General features: G+C 39.7%; 4 protein-coding genes and 1 pseudogene across 4 annotated transcripts; 1 reads left to right on the forward strand and 4 right to left on the reverse strand.

The window, feature by feature from the left end:
* Window positions 1–202: 202 nt before the first annotated feature.
* Window positions 203–1,834, reverse strand: LOC111797266 (NAC domain-containing protein 96). Its single transcript, XM_023680223.2, has 3 exons — window positions 1,237–1,834; window positions 858–1,106; window positions 203–766 (listed from the first exon to the last, which is right to left on the reverse strand). The coding sequence occupies exons 1-3, from the start codon at window positions 1,717–1,719 to the stop codon at window positions 656–658; spliced, it is 843 nt and encodes a 280-aa protein (XP_023535991.2). The 5' UTR covers window positions 1,720–1,834; the 3' UTR covers window positions 203–655.
* An 885-nt stretch (window positions 1,835–2,719) lies between these two features.
* Window positions 2,720–4,302, reverse strand: LOC111797262 (uncharacterized). The gene is given in 1 exon segment (XM_023680219.2): window positions 2,720–4,302. A coding segment is annotated over 1 exon segment (1,398 nt). The 5' UTR covers window positions 4,194–4,302; the 3' UTR covers window positions 2,720–2,795.
* A 2,562-nt stretch (window positions 4,303–6,864) lies between these two features.
* On the reverse strand, window positions 6,865–7,750 carry LOC111797267 (ethylene-responsive transcription factor ERF011 pseudogene; annotated as a pseudogene).
* Window positions 7,751–9,952: 2,202 nt separating this feature from the next.
* LOC111797263 (C2H2-like zinc finger protein) lies at window positions 9,953–11,509 on the reverse strand. Its single transcript, XM_023680220.2, has one exon. It carries the CDS (start codon window positions 11,507–11,509, stop codon window positions 10,262–10,264), a length of 1,248 nt encoding a protein of 415 aa, XP_023535988.2. The 3' UTR covers window positions 9,953–10,261.
* A 2,124-nt stretch (window positions 11,510–13,633) lies between these two features.
* On the forward strand, window positions 13,634–15,565 carry LOC111797261 (uncharacterized). Its single transcript, XM_023680218.2, has 2 exons — window positions 13,634–14,867; window positions 14,948–15,565. Exons 1-2 carry the CDS (start codon window positions 13,949–13,951, stop codon window positions 15,424–15,426), a joined length of 1,398 nt encoding a protein of 465 aa, XP_023535986.2. The 5' UTR covers window positions 13,634–13,948; the 3' UTR covers window positions 15,427–15,565.
* The last annotated feature ends 3,167 nt before the right edge of the window (window positions 15,566–18,732 follow it).

Here is an 18,732-nt window from a genome sequence, read left to right on the forward strand (position 1 = left end):
ATATGTTATGCAAGGAAGAAAGAATTTTGCCCATTTTGAATTGGTATTTGAAAGATACAGAAAATATGGAGCAGTGCAAGAATACAAGATTTTATATGTTAAGAGAGTTTAACATAAATATAAAACACTTTCCAATCAGGAAAAAAAGGGGTCAGAATCGATCAATTTTGAAAACTAATCATCACAAAATGAGTGGAAGAGATTTACAGAAAGGCCTACAATTAGCAAATAGCAACAATTGGCAAAAATGGATTATTATGCAGAAGAGCATTAATTACACCAACATTCATGTCTTCTTCCAATTTGGGTGAATAAATCAACATCCCCTTGTTTATCAGAACAAAAATGCCAAACATTTAGCCAATTGCAAATTTACATCCACAGAAACAAACAAAAAAACAAAAAGAAAAGCTACTCGTTCCCTGAAACATCAGGAGAAGAATAAACTGAAGCAAACAGCATAAAGAAAAGCAATCTATTACCTCAACCGGTAATTTGCTCCCCTCCCTTATGCAATCTTGCTAACTCCAAGACAGAGTTTCTTTCGCATTTAAGAGATGGTTCAGTAACACTAGTACACAGTGTCTCTTTCCTGAAGAATTTGTACCCCATCTGAAATCTAACGTCAGGCAGGAATAAGCCTGAGAATTAACACTCATCGACTGATATCTTCCGGATCCAACTGATCATCAAGATCGTTTAATTCTATAAAATCTCCGTCCATAATAGAGATTGAACCAGTAGGGGTTACAGGCGAGGGAGCCATCTGCACACAAATTACAGAATGTAATGCCAGAAAATGAAGATTTTGGAACTAATTGAAATAGAATAAGAACCATAATACAAATTAATCTTACCATCCCGCAAGGGTAAGCTTCTGATGGGACTTGCAAAGTGGTAACAGGATCTGTAACGAGCACACAATTTGGCTTCTCCGCACAACCCATTTCATGTCCTGCGATGCCATTGGTTACTGGAATTCCATCTTGCTGATTGCCATTATGGCATACTGCTGAGACACTTCCGTCACCATAAGCACTTAAGCCATTACCCGAAATGCCAAGTCCCCAACCTCTTACAAATACCCGATGCAGTACAAAAGAAGCCTGTGGATCAAAGCCACAATTACCCCGATAACATACGAAACTCGGTAAATTCAATTTATGGTTGAAATCAAATAGTAGGTTAAGTGGAAGCTGACGCTGAGACGGAAAATGAATTGAGTGACAGAAGTACCTTAAAATGATCGCCTAGGGCATACTCGTACATGATCCAATTAGTCTTCACAGCGTTCTCGATCGAATTCCCCCAATAGAACACAAAACTGGTCTTCATCCCAAGAACAACTCCTCGATGGATAATCACCTCTCTCGCTCTCCTTTTTCTTCTCCAATACCCGCTCTTCATTCTTATCCGTCCTCTTTTCTCACTAAAAACACTTACTGAGTAGAAGTACCAGTGCTTCTTTCTTCCCCTGGAACCGTAACAAAAACACGCGGACTCCGGCAAATCGAAAGGATCGTAATCGAAGGGGTCGAGGTCTTTGATTAAGTTATAGCCGGGGGAAACGCCATTGGCGAGCGAATTGGGGGAAATGGATGCGGTGGTCTTGTTGGGGAGGTAGAAGCAGAGGATCTGCTCATCGGAGGGGGAAAAACAACAACCGGGAGGGAGACAGGAGGAGGGAGAAGCCGGTTGGAAAGGCTGAAGAACTTCCATAAATATGCCTTCGCGGCAGCGTAAAACAAGGCGTTTTTCTTTTGGTTCGTATTTGTAATGTGCGCCCAAACCGGAAACTTGTAGCTGAAGGCTTTCTTACATGCCTGCGTCTGGCGACGCAAGGTTGGGTGATCTCATATTCATCGTCGGTTTCTTTTGGGCCGTTGGATCCGTGATCACAAATATCCATCTCCAATTTAACACCACGTGTCGTAATTCAACCGTGGAGATTGAATGCCTAAGCTGCCTTAATTTGTCTCCTTCTGTAAGCTGAATCTGATTGGTTAGTGACGGCTGTGTACAAAGACTTTTTGGCACTCCATCTGGAATTCGAGATGTGGTTTGCTTTCAAAATGGTAAAATTGTAAATTCCCTCCCTGGTATTTCATTGTTACAAAAATTAATTTTATTTTGTGGAATGAAAATTAATATTTTCAATAGTTCAAATTTTAAATCATTTAAATTTTTTATTTAACATAATTTTAAAACATATTAAGTTGTTCATTTAAAATCCGAGACATCAAATAAAAATCTATTCAAATTTTAAATATTAAAAATATATTTCACCTTGGTTTTATTTGCTATAGAAAATTCTATTTTTTTTTTTTTTTTTTAAATATCCAAAAAGTTTTATATTTGTGGTCGTTGGAACGGATAACTTTATCCATGGAGTAGGCAGAAAAAAAAAATCGTTTTTTATTAGGATCTTTGAATTTGGTCTAAGTTTTGACTTCAAATTAAATTAAATGGCTTAATGTCTAAGAAAAAAAGGCTATTCAAAGTCTTTATCTTTTTCATTGCTCAAGTTTGATTTGAGTTTCAGTTATTAATCAAATTAAAAAAAAAAAAAAGTTTAAGATCATATGATATCCACCTACTTCTTGTGCTTTGAATTTTTTTAATTAAGCAAGAATGCGAGATTTTCGAGGGAGAATATGTTAAAAAAGAGTAACCCACAACACAAAATGTTACCTTTTTGGAGTGCAATGATTCAAGAATGTTGAAAATGGAGTCTTTATTTGGATTCGTGGGAGACTAAGATCCACAAAAAGTAACCAATTTCTTACATTTGGGTTCTAGTGAGTTAAAGTAGTGCAGGCATTCATGAATTCATTATCAGCTTCAAGAGCGCTCATGAAATCGGGTAGAAGACACAGCTCCAGATCTATGCTTCCGCCTCCTTCAGATCCTGGGTAGCAAGATACTTTCCCGTCGAATTTATGCGCATACCCACTTCGAAGAGCCAAAGCCTTCCCCATTCCAAACACGTTCCCGTACTTGTTGAATCTAGGGGAGCTTCCCATCATCACACTCAATGGATCAAATAATTGGGCGATTTGATACACGAACGGGGATTCCAGCCACTTGTTCACGTGATTTCGCACCTTCTCGTCGTCGTGGCTCACTACAGCCTCGTGCAATTTCCACGCCGCCCATCCGAGATTGTTTTCCAGGAGATCCTTTACTGTCGCAACCGCTCTTATGGCTTGAATCGAATTCCCGAAGTAATTTTCGGGTAAGGGTGGATTTAGCCTCGATCTGTTGTTTGTTGCCAATCTGCACCCGGTGGTTTGATCCGACGATAGGCCACGGGCTCGTGTTATGCTTCGCCAGACGAGTGCGGATAGGGATTGGAAGGAGGAGATTTTGTTGGTTTTGTGCTCTGTGTTTGCTCTGGCTTTGAGAACGGCCAAGGATTCAGGGGAAATATGGAATATTCTTTCCCTGAGTTGGGGTGCTTCGAATCTGCTAATAAATTGATCGGGTTCGGTGAATGGGAGCTTTAGAATTGGACCGTGGGCCTCGGGGAACCAACGCGGGAGGATCGGTGGGCGTGAAATTGAAAAATTGCCATCATCGGCTTCAAATATCTCAGACCAGATGTTGAAGAAATGCCAATAAGAAGATCCGTCGACGATGCTGTGGTTAATGGAACACCCGATGAAGACGCCGTCCAGTAATTCCGTGACTTGGATAGACAGCAACGGCCGGGAGTGGCCCTCGTAGTTGACTGCTCTGTCGTGGTCAAAGAAAGATTGGACAATTAACGGCACGTTGGTTGGGGAAAGAATATCGGAAATGGTCATGTCGAGACGAGCGTGAATGAATCTGGCACCGGGGCTGTTGTTGCAGTCCACATAAACGAGGGAAGAACCTTCGTCTTCGTATCGGATTGTTGCGAGTCGTCCGGCGAGTGGGTAGAAATGAACGAGGGCAATGGACAGGGAATGTTTGAGCTTTTTCAACAGATCGTTGATGAAACGGCCGCCATCGTCGACGGCGGCGGAAGGTTTGGAGTAAAGAAGACCTTTTTGGATGTATTGGACGGAGAGCATGAGAAGATCCCATGGGCTAAGGTAATATGGGTGCTATGATTCATCGGGAGTGGTGCGAGGTTTGATAAAGCAGTCTGAAATGAGGCGAACGGTCTGGAGAGTTGGATTCATATCCCCAAATTGTGGAAGGACCGTCATGTTCTTTCCGGGTAACAGTTCCCGTCGACCGGCGTATTTAAAAAAATGGGTTTGCTTGGGGAGCAAAAAAACACGAACATCTCACAAAGATTTAAGCTCCCCAATTACCAAACTTTCAATTATTTCAGCTTTGAAGCTTCGTGTATATGGGACGCGTTGACTGTAAAATTAGGTAAGAAATTGTTGAGGATGAACTCAAATCCAAGTAAAAGGCTTCCTTCTCTTCTTCAACCAACTTCTTCGACCAACTTGTGACCTCACACTAAAAGTGCAAATAGTACAATTCATATGAACCAAGAGACATTATTCATACAATATACTTGAATGAAGATGTGAATAAAAGGTTGTTGAAATTATTAAGAGATGTTTCAATTCATGTCGTTGAAAAAGAATGAAGTTTGATTGTTATAAATTTTGGGTGCGTTAGAATTTAGAGTTGTTGTATTTTAAAACTTTTTATTTACTTTATGTTACCATTAATAATGGCTAATTATGACTATAAAGTATGAATCTTGGAATGCAGTTTAATTTTGAGGCTATATAAAGTCATGTGGGTTATATAATAAAAGAAGCATTTGTGCTCTTCTTTAGCCCATTGCTAAGTTTCTTTACAATTCTATGTAGTTTAGGTGCATGTAGAATCATTCAAACTCGACATGACTAATAAGTGTTATTGCATTGAGATATTTGATCAACAAGAATCATTCAAGCTAGACATGATCGATCTTGCTTGTGGAGTGATTCGAATCTCAAACAAGTGCTTGAGATATTCGATCAACAATGTAATCCGAATCTTACACCTTGTAGTTGATTTCCTTATCTTATCAACAATATATATTAACGATAAGCTTTGGCTATTATAAATGGTATTGTCGGGAGGTGCGAGGGTGATATGCAAGTGTGAAACTTGACATTTCTTATAAATTGGTGAAAACTTATAATAACGAGTTTTAAAAACTTGAGAGAAAGCCCAGGAGAAAAATAGCAGCAGTAATGTTACACGTTCTATTTAAATTATTTGTTCTCCATGCGTATATAATACCAACATTATACGAACTAATTCTTTTTAAAATATAAACTTTCATAGTTTTTCCTTGGAAAGGTTAAGTGGGTTTGACCATATACACACACATATATATATATATGGGGACATGTGTGAGTATATTTTGATAGCCCAGGCCTATTAAGATTGATTGAGATGCAAATGGCATTCGAGCCCGAAGTTAATTTTGAGTGCAAGTTATGGTGGGCCTGTTGTTGAGGCTTTTGGAGGAATCTAAACATAAACAGTAAAAGAAGGTATCTAACACAGATTCTTAGATTAATGGGTGAATATATTATGAATAATACTAAATTAGGAATTAACATTTAGTAGAACATGATTTGAGTTCATTTCTCCACTATGGGCTTCCAATATTTTTGATGTAATTTATATGTAGGGAGTATAAATCATGTTACGCTTTTTTGTCTTATTCGCAAAAGCATTATAAAAAATAGGAAGTGGGCGTGGAATTATGAATTTATTCAATTTGTGGAATATATTAGGAAAAATATTTGAAGCGGTGGGGACGGAGTTGCGTGGCAAATAACTGATTGACACGTTGCTGAATGATACCCCTCTCACGGGGGTATGAAGCTGACAGCTGGATGTATAATTTACATGTGGACTCCTATAAGTTTCTATTTTTTTTTTTCTTTTTTATTCATAATATAAAGAAGGAGGAATTTTCCAAAATTTCAATTTTGGATTCCATTCATTAGTTGTTAAACGTCTAATCCTCAAGTTAACAGTCGATTAACGGTGGTGTTGACTACTCCCACCACCGCCACCGACATTCTCTTCCACCACGTGGCACAATAATATAATGTTTTATTTTATTGAAATAATAAATCTAAAAATTTAAAATTTGAATAAATTCGTTGAAAATAAATAAGATTATGGCCAATGTCGCGTATATATTGATACGGGTGGTGCATGGAAGGGTGAGACGAAATGAAGAAATTATGGGAAGAAATTGTGGAAGATCCATGAAAAGCGGTGTGTTATAATAATATGAATATTAATGGAGTTTCAGGCTCCACCGGTATCCGCAGCAGGAATTTTAAAGGAAGAGGGTGGAAAAGTCTTAAGGAAATTTAAAGAAGGGCGAATCATATTAGTGATGAAATAATTAAGATTTTTCATTGAATACGAGAGAACTAAAACCGACAAATTGACGACGGCGGCAGTAGTAGCAGCCTTAATTATTTGGGGAATTATACTGAGGGAAGGTAAATTAAGAGGCAAAGAGCGGCGGGCGGCGGTGGCGGAGGACGGGGGTTTGCGGTGGCGGATGTCCATTAAAGGTTGAAGTGGAAGTGAGGATTTTGAAGGTAATATGAGAGGGCCACTATCACTTTCTCTCGCTCTCAAATAAATATTGGGCTTCTCTTTTCATTGTGCCTTGTTGTGGAGCCCACAAGCATGTCATGTGCACCAGTTGTTGTCCCCCCCTCCCTCCAAACTCTTTTTTTTTTTTTTTTTTTTTTTTTTTTTTGGGGGGGATTATATCCTTATCCCGACCTGGAGGGGCGTAACCGGAGCCACAAGTCCGAACGGCGGCGCCGCTCCTAAGTTCTCTCCTTAACACTCCAAAAAAAATTAGAAGTGCAACAAAACGATTGCTACCGATTTAAAGGGAAAATAATAATAATAAAAATAAAAGAAACATCCAAAATTAGCCGAGATGGAGTATTTGTATAAGCCGTGTACGCGGCGGTTACAATCGCAGAACTACAACGGATGAAACGGAATTATGTTGATTCCGTTATTTTTTTTTTTTGATGATCTTACCTGTAATAAGCTTTGGCCCTTTTTCGTAATTTTGGTTTTCCGGTAGCGATTTAAAATGAAGGTATGAGGAATTAATCGTGGTCGGAGCTTTCGGGGCTTGGGTACTCGTTTAAATCGGGCTTCTCGGAAGTGTGAGTACTGGAATTGGAGTTGGAGTTTGAGTTTGAGTTGGAGGCGTGGAGGGAGATCTCGATAGCGTCAACCCTAGCGCCGACTTCGGTGGCTCGTTTGCGTATGGAGGCGGCCGACATGTCGTGAAGCTGGCTTTCCTCGAACATCAATTCGGGGAAGTTAAGGCGGGCAGTAGGGCCTCGTAGGTAGAAGACGGCGGTGTCGTAAGCTCTAGCGGCAGCGAGGGGGGTTGTGTAGGAACCAAGCCAAATCCTGGAGCGCTTGTTGGGTTCTCTGATTTCGGCAACCCATTTCCCCCACTTCCTCATCCTTATTCCTCTGTAAGGCCTTTCTTTTTTAAGCTGATTTTGATGCCTTTGCTTCCTCTTCTCTGTCGCCGTCGGTGATGAATCTACGGCGGAGCAAACTTCTCCGTCCATCTCAGGCAGACACAAAATTAAGATTTTGTATAAGTTGTTCTAATAATCGTATGCGACTTGCGGTTCCGATTTTGGTCTGAATCGGGTGTATGAAAACAAAAAGAGGGGCAGCCGGAGTGATCCAAAAAAGATGGTGGCGCTGTAGTTAAGACATGGGTTGGGGGTGTGTATATATATATATAGAGAGAGAGAGAGAGAGAGAGGATGAAAGGAAGGGCCGAAATTGTTTCCTACTTGGCTGCTTGTGTGTCGACTGGGCACGGCCACCACGTTGATCTTCCTTCAAGACAAATCCAACTTCGGCCGACATACTTTATCACCGGTCATAAACTTCCCTTTATTTCTCTCTTCTCGCTTTCTTTATATTTATCTATTTCTTTATCATTATTACCATTATTATTATTATTATTATTATTATTTGGGGGTGTGCTCTTAATTACTCACTCTTACTTGATTGCATCAAAATAAAGCCCTAATAATAATAATAATAATTACAAAATATGGAATGTGGAAATCAAATAATTAAAAATAATAATAATAATGTATATTATTATAAGCATATGGGGATATGAAGATGATTGGAATTTATATAATATAATAAACATAAGGTGGGAAGTGACATTCACCGAACGGCTGGGAGACAATTACCCAAAATAAAAATCCACGTAGCAGTTTGTGAGCGTGCGAGAGCCGACCTGGATTCCCATGCCTAATTTTAATTCAAAGGATGTGATGTGTCTTTTTTTATTATAAAAAAATGATTGAAATTCAAACATTAAATTGAAGCACGTTGTAAAAAAATGAATAAATTTGAAGAATGGGAAAGGGGTTTGTAGTATAGATATAAAAAATGAAAAAAAATAAAGGGTTTATTTAGTGGGGGCGTCATTAATTTTAGTAGTGAAATGTTAATATTATTTTTCCAGATTCGGGTGCCTAACCCACGACGTATTACGTTGAAGCACTTGTTTGACAATAGGTAATGAGAATAGAGAGGGTCGTTTGGTGTTTTCAAAACTCTCTCATAATTATCTTTAATTAATGCTTTATTCACCGCCTAATCTCATTATTAAACTAATTAAATACCGATTACGAGAGTGGAAAAGGGGATGCCCATTGCCTTGCTTCCTCCCTCACTTTTTTTTTTTTTTTTTTTTTTTTATTTTCTTACATTTACAACTTTATCATAATTATACTTTATCAATGATATATCAATTATTTACATTTTAATATCCATCCTTCCATTTTCTTCCGCATACCTTTTGATGGAAGGATATAACAGCCCAAATTCACCAATAGTAGATATTGTCCGCTTTAACCCGTTAGTATCGGCTTCACGATTCCAAAAAGCATATACTAAGGACAAGCTCTGATACCATGTCTAACAATCTAACCCCACTATCGGTAGATATTATCCGTTTTAGCTTGTAACATATTGCTATCAGTCTCACGGTTTTGAAATGCATATTTGTACCAAAATTGGATAAAAGGAAGGGAAGGTGTAGGAGTAAAATGTGATGGCACCAGAACCAGATAGATGGCAATTAGGGCTCCTAATCATTCGACCTCTTGACCAGACATAGACGACGGTGACTTTTACCGGTTAGGTGCTTCCAATGCCAATACCAATTCCAAATCCCTTCCATCTATCTCTTCAAGTTCTCAATGCCGACACCACCCACTTCCCCCTTCACAGTTCTCTCCCGAATCCAATAAAATGGCGCCGTTGGACGCACTCCACGCTCCCAAAAGAGGCAGACTTTTTGGACCAACACCCCCGACGGCACACGACCCCACTTCTTTCCCTTCCCCCATTCTCATTCTTTCTCGTCAATCTTCCCTCTTCCAGTCTCGCTTTCAAGATTTTGGATAACTATCAATCATTACTCGCATTTCAAACAAATGAGACTCAATGCCATCCTGAATTTCCACCTTTGATTGCCCTTCTTCCCCAATCAGGAGCTACTGCTTCTCTCTCTCTTCTTTCACATGAAATAAAACAATTCTTATGCTGCTGTAAGCATTAAGCAATACTTCTGTTCTGTCGCCATTGTAAACACCAAATATATGATGCTGATGTTTGACAAATGGGCGAGAACCATCCACATCTAAACCCCCTTTCACCACAAACAAAAAAGAAGAAAAAATAAATCCTTTCTTTTTCGCCAAAATGGCGACGGCTCCCCTAATACATCTGTATCTGCCTTGCTAATTAAATCTATCCTCTATAGGCCAAACCAAAGCAGTTGAAAATTGAAAGAGCAACTCTTCTAGTCAAAACTGGATTAGGTCCAACACAAAGTCATCACTACCACACCGCAAGTGCCAAAGAGATGACAGAAAGCTAAATTTGGAGCATATGCAGCGGCCCCCAGTTCAACAGGAACACCCATATGATTTTTATATTAGATGGAAGATCATTTCACAACATATCAAATCATCTTGGACAAACAGAGCATTCCATCCATTTTACATTACACACACATATTGGAAACAAGGTAAATGTTGGTAATGGAAAATTTGAACCTTCAAGTGTGGATGCCAAGTAGCCACACGGCTGGGACTGGAAGATTGGGGCGCGGCGCTGGATTATGAACAGATGATGCAACCAGGACAGCATCAACTTCACCACTAAAATGAATGAACTTTAGAAAAATTGTACAATTTACAAATGACATGTATTATCAGAAATACCCATCTTCCTCGTCACTCATCGCTAGCAGATAGTCAGATGCCACATCCTCTTCAACCCATTCATCATCATCTTCCCCCTCTGAGAAAGCAGAAATTCTAAAGCCATTGAACTCTGTACTGGCGGAAGCAAGCTCTTGCACTACACTCTCCAAATCACTACCACTTTCAGCCTCTCCATAATAACGAGAAACTGAAAAACCATCGTCTTCATCCAAATCCTCTTGGGTTCTCCTCGTCCTCCATCTTTTGGGCACCAAATCCTCCTCTGTAACATCCCCATTTTCAACCCCCATCCATGGGACCCATAAATCTGCGTGCCTACCCAATGCCCTATCACGATCTCCCACCACCACAGTTCCCAAATTAGCCTCCTTAGCCTTCCTTAACATCTCTGAAAAATCCGAGTCATCGGAAACAAGAAACATCCAATCAATACCACGACTCATCGAGTGTTGCATCTGCCTCTTCAAAGCCCAATCAGCTGCCTGTGGCTTATCCTCCACTGTCTTCACAAAAACCCCAGCACGTCTCAATTCTGAGGCCAGCCCATACCCAACTTTTGGAGTAATCAGAGACCTGGCTGCTTCATTGTACTTGTGGTTCCCAGATACGAACTTCTCCTTATAACGCTGCCGCTTTTTGCCCTTGAGAGACCTCATTCTGTTCAATTTCTTCTGGCGCTCGCGTTCATGAAGTTGCTTGAAATGCTTCTTGAGGTCTAGGTTTGTTTTGCACTTGCGACCGCAGACCCCGCAGACGTAAGATTCGGACGGCGTGAACAACCCTTTGCGCTCAAGAATGTCCAATTGCCGACGCTCGCGGCGTTCTTCAACAACCCATTGCGGCAAATGGATAAAAGCGTGGCGATTGGCGTAAGCCGACATGTCGACCACTTGGCCGAAGCGTTGCGCCACTCGTTTCAGCGCCATAGCCGCCTCGTAAGGCGGCCCACGAGGGGGCTTATTATCGAGATCCCAAAGCACGACAACCTTGCTTTGTTTGGCGGTAAAAACCCCCTCCCTGTTCCTCACCATGTCGATCTGCGAGGTCGACGCCGATGAAGCTCCGTTTTCGGCAGTGGCTCGGATTCGCCATCTACACGAACCCTGAGAAGTGGGTTTTACACGAATGGAGATCCTATGGCTGAAATTGATGGCGTTATTAGGAAACAGCAACTGAGAGGAGGGTAATAATGGCAGAGCGTCCATAGGATTACAGACGAAAGTTGTGCTATTCATTGCTTATCCACAACGCAGAAGGGGTCTCGCCTCGCCTCACTCACCGTCTCAGTCTCAGCGAAGGGCAACTTCGCGCGTCTTTCTTGGGCCGTAACGGAGCCATAGGCCGTCATCATTGTGGGCCCTAGTCCAATAGCTCTGGCCCATGATCACGGACAATCTAGATCCGGCCCAATCAGTTAAAAGCAACACGTGTCTTTGATTCTCCCACACACACAACTACACAACCACCGTGGAATAAAATTAATGGGAATAAATGGTAGTGCTCATATTAAAATGAAATCAATTACATCTTTTTGTTAATTTCTCTTTTAGTTAATAAAAATAATGTAAAATGTAACAGTCCTCCTGGCAGTAAACCAGTTTTAAAATAAGTTGTTATAAATAATAAGTTTTAAAATGTATTGTGAGATCTCACATCCAAGTACTTCTTATAAAGGTGTATAAACCTCCCTTGCTAAAAGCCTTTCAAAACTATGAGACTGACGACCATACACGGACCACAGACCATATCATATCAGTTGGGTGTGATAATTAGGGTTAGAAAAGGGAAGGAGATTGGCAGGTAAGGTAAGGGGAGATTCCTTGAAAGATATTATGCGAAAGCAAGCACATATGATACATGTGTGGCGGCAAGATGCAGCGAGTCACCCAAGATTGGTGTCGGGATCACAACGTGCATCCCATCTCATAAATTTCAAACCTTTTTTTCTTCCACTAAAAACAACCCCAACAACAGAAAAAAATTGGGACATTTAGGCTTCCTTAATTTCGTCGATCTTAACAACTGGGTGGGTAGCTGATGGTGGATGGGACAATCATTGCTCAACCCCAATCTGCCTGCTCTAACACAGACACAGTCCAAATTGCTGTGGCTCTTACTTTCTCCTTTCAGCTTTCCAAAAACTCCACTGCCATTTTGAACCCATTACATCATCTGTTATCTGTTATCTGGAATTTGGATGAGTTAATTTAGAATGGGACCAGAAATGATGGCTCCATACTCTGAAACAAATAGATCATAAATGTTAAACCTAAAATAGATCATAACTGTATATACTAAAATAGTCTAAGATTTACTAGTTTATGATTTGAAGGGTTTGTTACCAAATCTATGATTTTATGGTTTGTTACCAAATCATAGATTTGGAATGTAATCTTCATTATACGCATCTATAAATACATGAGGTCGTGACCCATATAGGTCATCGTGCCATTCAATCTAACAATCTGTTATCTGGAATTTGGATGAGTTAATTTAGAATGGGACCAGAAATGATGGCTCCATACTCTGAAACAAAAGTTGTTGGGTGAGTGTGATTATGATGCCATATTATTAACACAAAACAATAATGTTGCTCCCTCTCTCAAGCATTGGGCATCAGGATTTAAGTCTGCACAGAGTTAGAGTTGGTATTATCGGTAATAATGGAGCTGCAAGGCTATGATGAAATTATACAACCACACACCCCTCCCCACCCCTACTCCTTAAAAACACCACCGCCTCAATCATATCAAAAATACGCATCATTTACTTTCATATCTAACCAAACTTGGAATTACTTACTGAATCAGGAGAGGCAGAGGATTATGGGAGGTTGAAGATCTCCACTAATTACTTGTGGATGAAACAGATCATGAGTCATTGCCGGCTATTAATAAATTTATAATCCTTCTTTTTCCTTTCCCATTAAACAAATTAAAATAGCAACTCACTATCCTTTTCCCTCCATCTGTCTCCATCACCAAGTGGATTTTCAGCTTACCTTTTTGTCATTTTCTTAATGACTACAAAATTCTCCCACTCTTCTAGATATTCTCAGCTTTTGTCCTGCTACATCGGCCTCACTATTTTGAAACGCGTCTACTAATAAAGATTTTTATACCCTTTTGAATATTTCGTCTTTCTCTCCGATTGATGTATGATCTTGTTAAAGGGGTTCTTTTAGTCGGGTTTTAAGAGTCCCCGTGTACGGCGGAGTGGCCCAAAATCCCACCGGCTGTCCCCTCCAGAACACAAAACATAGGGGAAAGCGAAAAAGAAAAACATTGGTTTCATTTGAATTTCGAACCACGTAGGTTTAGTTTGTGAAGGTGCTGATTCCAATTCCATGTAATCAATCACTGTCCATCCAGGCTTCCCAAACAAGATGAATCAGCACATTCCATTTCCTTTCACAAAACTCTGTCGGCTAATTTTTATTAACTAAATGCCTTTCTCTCTCTCTATCTCTGTCTCTGTCTGTTTCCATTCCTGCTTTCTTCTTGCTTGGAAACAGTCATCAGTCCACGCATGCTCCTTTTCCTGCCGCCCCTCTTCCTTGTTTCTTATATTAACTTCTTCCCCTGTTCTCCCTTCACTCAATTTCTTCCATAAAGTTTCTTCCTTTTCTCCATTCTATGTAAAATCACCAACAGGGGAACGTTGAGGTTTTGAAAATGGCCGGATCTTCAGCTGTTGCTGCAGCTGCCGTGTCCATTGCAGTCCTTGCGTTGTTGTTGATCGGATTCTACTTTTGGTGGCGGCGGCGGCGGCGGCGTCTTATAGAATCAGAAACTGTTGAGACGTTACAGAGTGTAGAAAATTCTCAACAGCAATCAGGTTCTCGGACTGTGACGCTTCATCACCAATCTGAATCAGAGGGCAGAAGGCGACTCAGTAATTTTTACCCTCGTGGGGTTTCTCCAAAGCCTTTGTTCAGTTGGGACGACAGCCCTTCGCTTGTCAACGACGCCGTCGAAAATGGATGGACCCAATTCGCTTTTACGGACTACATGTCGCTATCTTCTCCAACTTCAAGATCCCGATTGTTGGGTTTGTGTACGGCCGGAGAGATCGAGAAGGAGATAGCAGAGGCAGAGATTAGCTGGGAAGTGAGTCAAGGATCGGCCGATTTCATGCAAAAGATTAGGCTTAATTCTGGGTTTAACAACACCATTACCAATACAATCTCTTCTTTTCCCTCTGCTTCCTCTGTAATCAGAACTGCTCTGCCATTACCGGGCCCTCCCCTGGCGTCCTTCCCGCAAGAAGCGTATTTTGAGATCACTATTCTGTGTATTTCCGGCGATGAAAATGAACCCACTGGAGCCGCGAAAGAAGGGGAGAGGATCAAATTGATACCCGAGAATCATTGCTCGAAGACGAGCTCGGAGTCTCTGCCTTATTTTACATCTAATAACAAAGTAAGCAACGTTGAGGAATCGAAGCTCAATGGGAAAGGCGAGGATGATGAAGCAGTGGAAGACGTGATGCTATCCATTGGGCTCACTTCCGGCGCCTCCGCCCCTTCTAAACTTCCCGGCAGCTATTCCGGCAGCATCGGATTCAACTCCAATGGCTCTGTCTATCTCGATGGTAAATTCCCAAAAAAGATAATTCCATTCGATTTCAATTATCAAGTAGAAGTTGTAATTGTATGATTGGTTTTGGTTCAGGCATCAAACTAGTGTTTGAATCTGAGAGAGAAGAGTGGGGAAGGGCGGAGAAGGTGATCGGATGTGGGTTTGATCCGAAACAGAAGAAGGTGTTCTTCACGGTGGATTCGGAATTGGTGCACGTGATCCATTGCAAGTCGGAGGAATTCGGAAGCCCATTGTATCCGACTCTGGCGGCGAACACGGACGTAACAGTTTTGGTAAATTTGGGGCAAAGCATGTTCAGGTACATAACAGCTCAAAGAACACCAAATCCTTGCTTTGTAAGTCAGCTTGTGAATGCGGCGGGTGGGTTCCATGGCAATGGGTACGAAGATAGCCGAGAGCTTTTCTCGATGGGAATGATCGATTCCCAGTGGTTTAGTCGGCTTACTCCCAAATCCACCAACAATCTTGTTGCCGATCATCGGGAGGACGATGAGATGTCCGATGAAATTGAACTTTTTGAAATTGTGGTGGAAGATGAAAAACGAACGTAACACACACACACACACACACACACAAATTTGCAATTCCAACGATTTGAATTTGCATAAACAAAGAAAATCAATTGACATTTGTTGTCTTAATGCTTCATTCTCTTTCGATTCAGTGCATGCTTTGTTTATATGATTCTCACTTCTTCCTTCCAATTTCTAGTTTAACTCTAACTCTCCCTTCCAACCACAAATGTAACTAGAAAGTGTTAGGAATCACGACCCTCCACAATAGTATGATATTATCCACTCTGACTGTGAAAATAGTATTCTCACTTATAAACTTGTGATCTTCTACTAAATTAACCAATGTGGGACTCGCTCCCAATAATCCTCAACATAAAAGTATATATATTAATGGAAGTCGAGAAGGGAATATAATTTCGTTATGACCCTATTTATCTAACGGAAAAAAATGTTTTATGCTTCTTCTCATTTTCCGTCTAAACAGGGAATCCCCTCCTCTAAAGTGAGTCTTCGTCTGTAAAATAGACCACTCTAATTCCACGCAGCGACATAGTCAACTACCACCCATTTGAAATATCGTAGTTGTATAGTTGACGATTTGATGTTTTATATATTCCTTCTATTAAAAAACCACTCTTAGTACGGTTTTTTTTCGTATATATAAATTATTAAAATGAGTTTTTTTTATTTAATTTGAATTGATTTTGAGACTAATATAATTTTTTTTTTTGGAAGAAGTAATCGATATATTAATGTTTGAATTTGTGATTTATAAAATAATAATAATAATATATTTTGTTGGATGGTTGGATGTATTACAAATGGAATTCAATGCACCTACTCTAATTTCCCAAATTTAGACAATGCAACTAAATATTTAAACATTGATTATAGTACTTTTATTTTCTCTTCCTTATTAATTAAATCCCAAAGGACCCTTTTCATATCAAAAGTCAATCAGTTGAATTTGTTATAAAACCGCTTCAAACTATTAATTTTATTCATTATCGAATATTTGGTATCAGAGTTCGTTCAATTTTGCAACTTCGACTCTATATTCTCCATGGCTTATGAATCTTTTTTTCATATCGGTAATTATATAAAAAGAAATTAGAGAATTATAAAAACAATGATCAAAATTATGAATTTAAATTTTATTTAAAATTGAATATCTAAATTTAAGTTTCATCCATTATACATTGAGAAAATAAAATATAATAATTATGGTTAGAGATTTGAAATATAAATAATAAGCTTTTAATTTTGGTTGGGTTTTGTAACCCAACTGGGCTTGTGAGAGTTGGAAGAGAACGTAGCCCAGAAGAGTAGTTGAAGGGAACAGAGAGGCCCAAAGGTGTGGCCTCCGTCCCTTGCTTCATGGGCCTAGCAGCTGGGTGTATAGGTTAAAAGGTGCGTGGATTCTGTTTGGATCTCCTCCTTTCAATCATTAACTCCATTGGATTTGGAAGGAGCCCAAAGCAGCATGTGATATAAAGATCATCTCCCCAGCTTTTTAATGGGTGAAAGTGCATGCACACACTGCACGCCACAGATGAAACTCACGTTTTACGCCCAAACCCGCTCGATTTCCTCCGCTTACATCAAAGACAAACACATAATTAGGAGTCCCCAGAGCTCTCTCCGGGGGCCAGCAATCATGATAATATCAAATTAAAATCCTAATTCCAATCATATCTTGTTCCATAAAAATGTACTTAAGTGCCGCTATCTTCAAACTCCTCCTCCTTTTGATTTGGGTTTGGATTTGGATTTGGATTTGGATTTGGATTTGGATTTGGATGGAACTCATTATTCTTAGTTCATATAATTAAAGGGTATTTGAGAATGATGGTGTAATGTAAAGGAGGCGGAAGCATGTGATGCAAAAAGCTTTACATAATAAAGTTGAATAAAGAAAGCAAAGCAAAGCCCCTACATACTCCATAACCAAAATTGACGTGTCTCTCTACCTTTGCCCATGTGTGGCTGTGCTTGGGGCAACCGTTGTTAGCATGTAAAGTTGTTAATTATACTAATAAATGGGATGCCTTGCCTTTAAGAACATTCAAAGCGTGGGGGATCAAGGGAACATGGGATATTGTTTGCAACTTGATTAATTGGCGATCAACCTCAATTTTAGTACCCATCTTAAATTAAATATCATAATATTGCTTGTTCATGTAGGACAAATGGGTAGAGCTTTGAAGCTTGCTTCACCTGCAAACAGGGTAACGGTCGGATTTTGAGTTAGGTTGTGAAAATGAAAGGCCTTTTTTTAATATTATTATTATTATGGAGAGGGTAAGATCTCATCTTTTACATCTGTAGCTTCTTGTTTCTTCGTGTTTCTTCCATCTCAAACAAAAGAGATGGAAAACCTCTCTCTCTTTTGAAAGCTGATTGCTTAGCTTACAGTCCACATCTTCTAAAACGCATAGGATGGTTTTTTTTTTTTTTTTTTTTTTTTTTTTCTTTTTTATTTCCCTCTTTCAATAACACCACCAAACCTACCCAACCAAAGATCTTCAAACAAAATAATTCACCCAAGAATTAAAAAGGAAGCAACTCGAAGACCAAACAATCTCAGTTTGTTTACGTATCGTTATTAGTCTTACGATTTTAAAATGCATTTGTTAAAGAGAAGAATGTAGAGGGAATGTGGGTATGAATGAAATGAGATGGAAAAGGGGTTTAGAGGGATGGTTGAATAGAATGGGTTTAGGGGAATAGAATATGATAGAAAGGATTAAAAGTGAGAGGGAATGAAGAACATAGGTGGAAGCATATAACTTTTAAGGAAGCTTAAGAGTGTAAAGTGATTGAGGGGTTTGGGTGAGAAGGGTGGGATGGAAGCGTAAACGTTGGAGGTTGGTTGGAGAAAAACAAAAGTCTACTCACTCCATACTTTATGATGGCCCTTGCTTATCTTTCTTCAAATGCTTACCCATCCAACAATTGCCTTACCCCAACTAACGCCACTCACATTTCTGCATCACAAAAATCTTCATCCTTTACTTTACTCACTTGTTATGCCTACTTCTATTTACCATGTGAGATCTTACGTTGGTTGGAGGCTAGAACGAAAGTTCCAAATAGGACAATAAGACAACGTACATAAACTGTCATTATACTCTGTATCCTACAAAGGGAGGAATACACGATAGAACAAAAAATTGAAAGATTTTTTCTTTTGGAATGTTTTGGATCTAAAAAAATTTGAATGACCAGAGGAGTTTATGGATTAGATGGGGCGTTGAGTTTTAATGAAACAAATGTGTCATGAAAATTTTGAATACTGACATTTTGATTGTTGATACATTATGGTTTCAATTGGGTACAAAT

The sequence above is a fragment of the Cucurbita pepo genome, chromosome 6 (genome assembly GCF_057944985.1).
Source record: "Cucurbita pepo subsp. pepo isolate OVF chromosome 6, ASM5794498v1, whole genome shotgun sequence".
Lineage (NCBI taxonomy): Eukaryota > Viridiplantae > Streptophyta > Magnoliopsida > Cucurbitales > Cucurbitaceae > Cucurbita > Cucurbita pepo.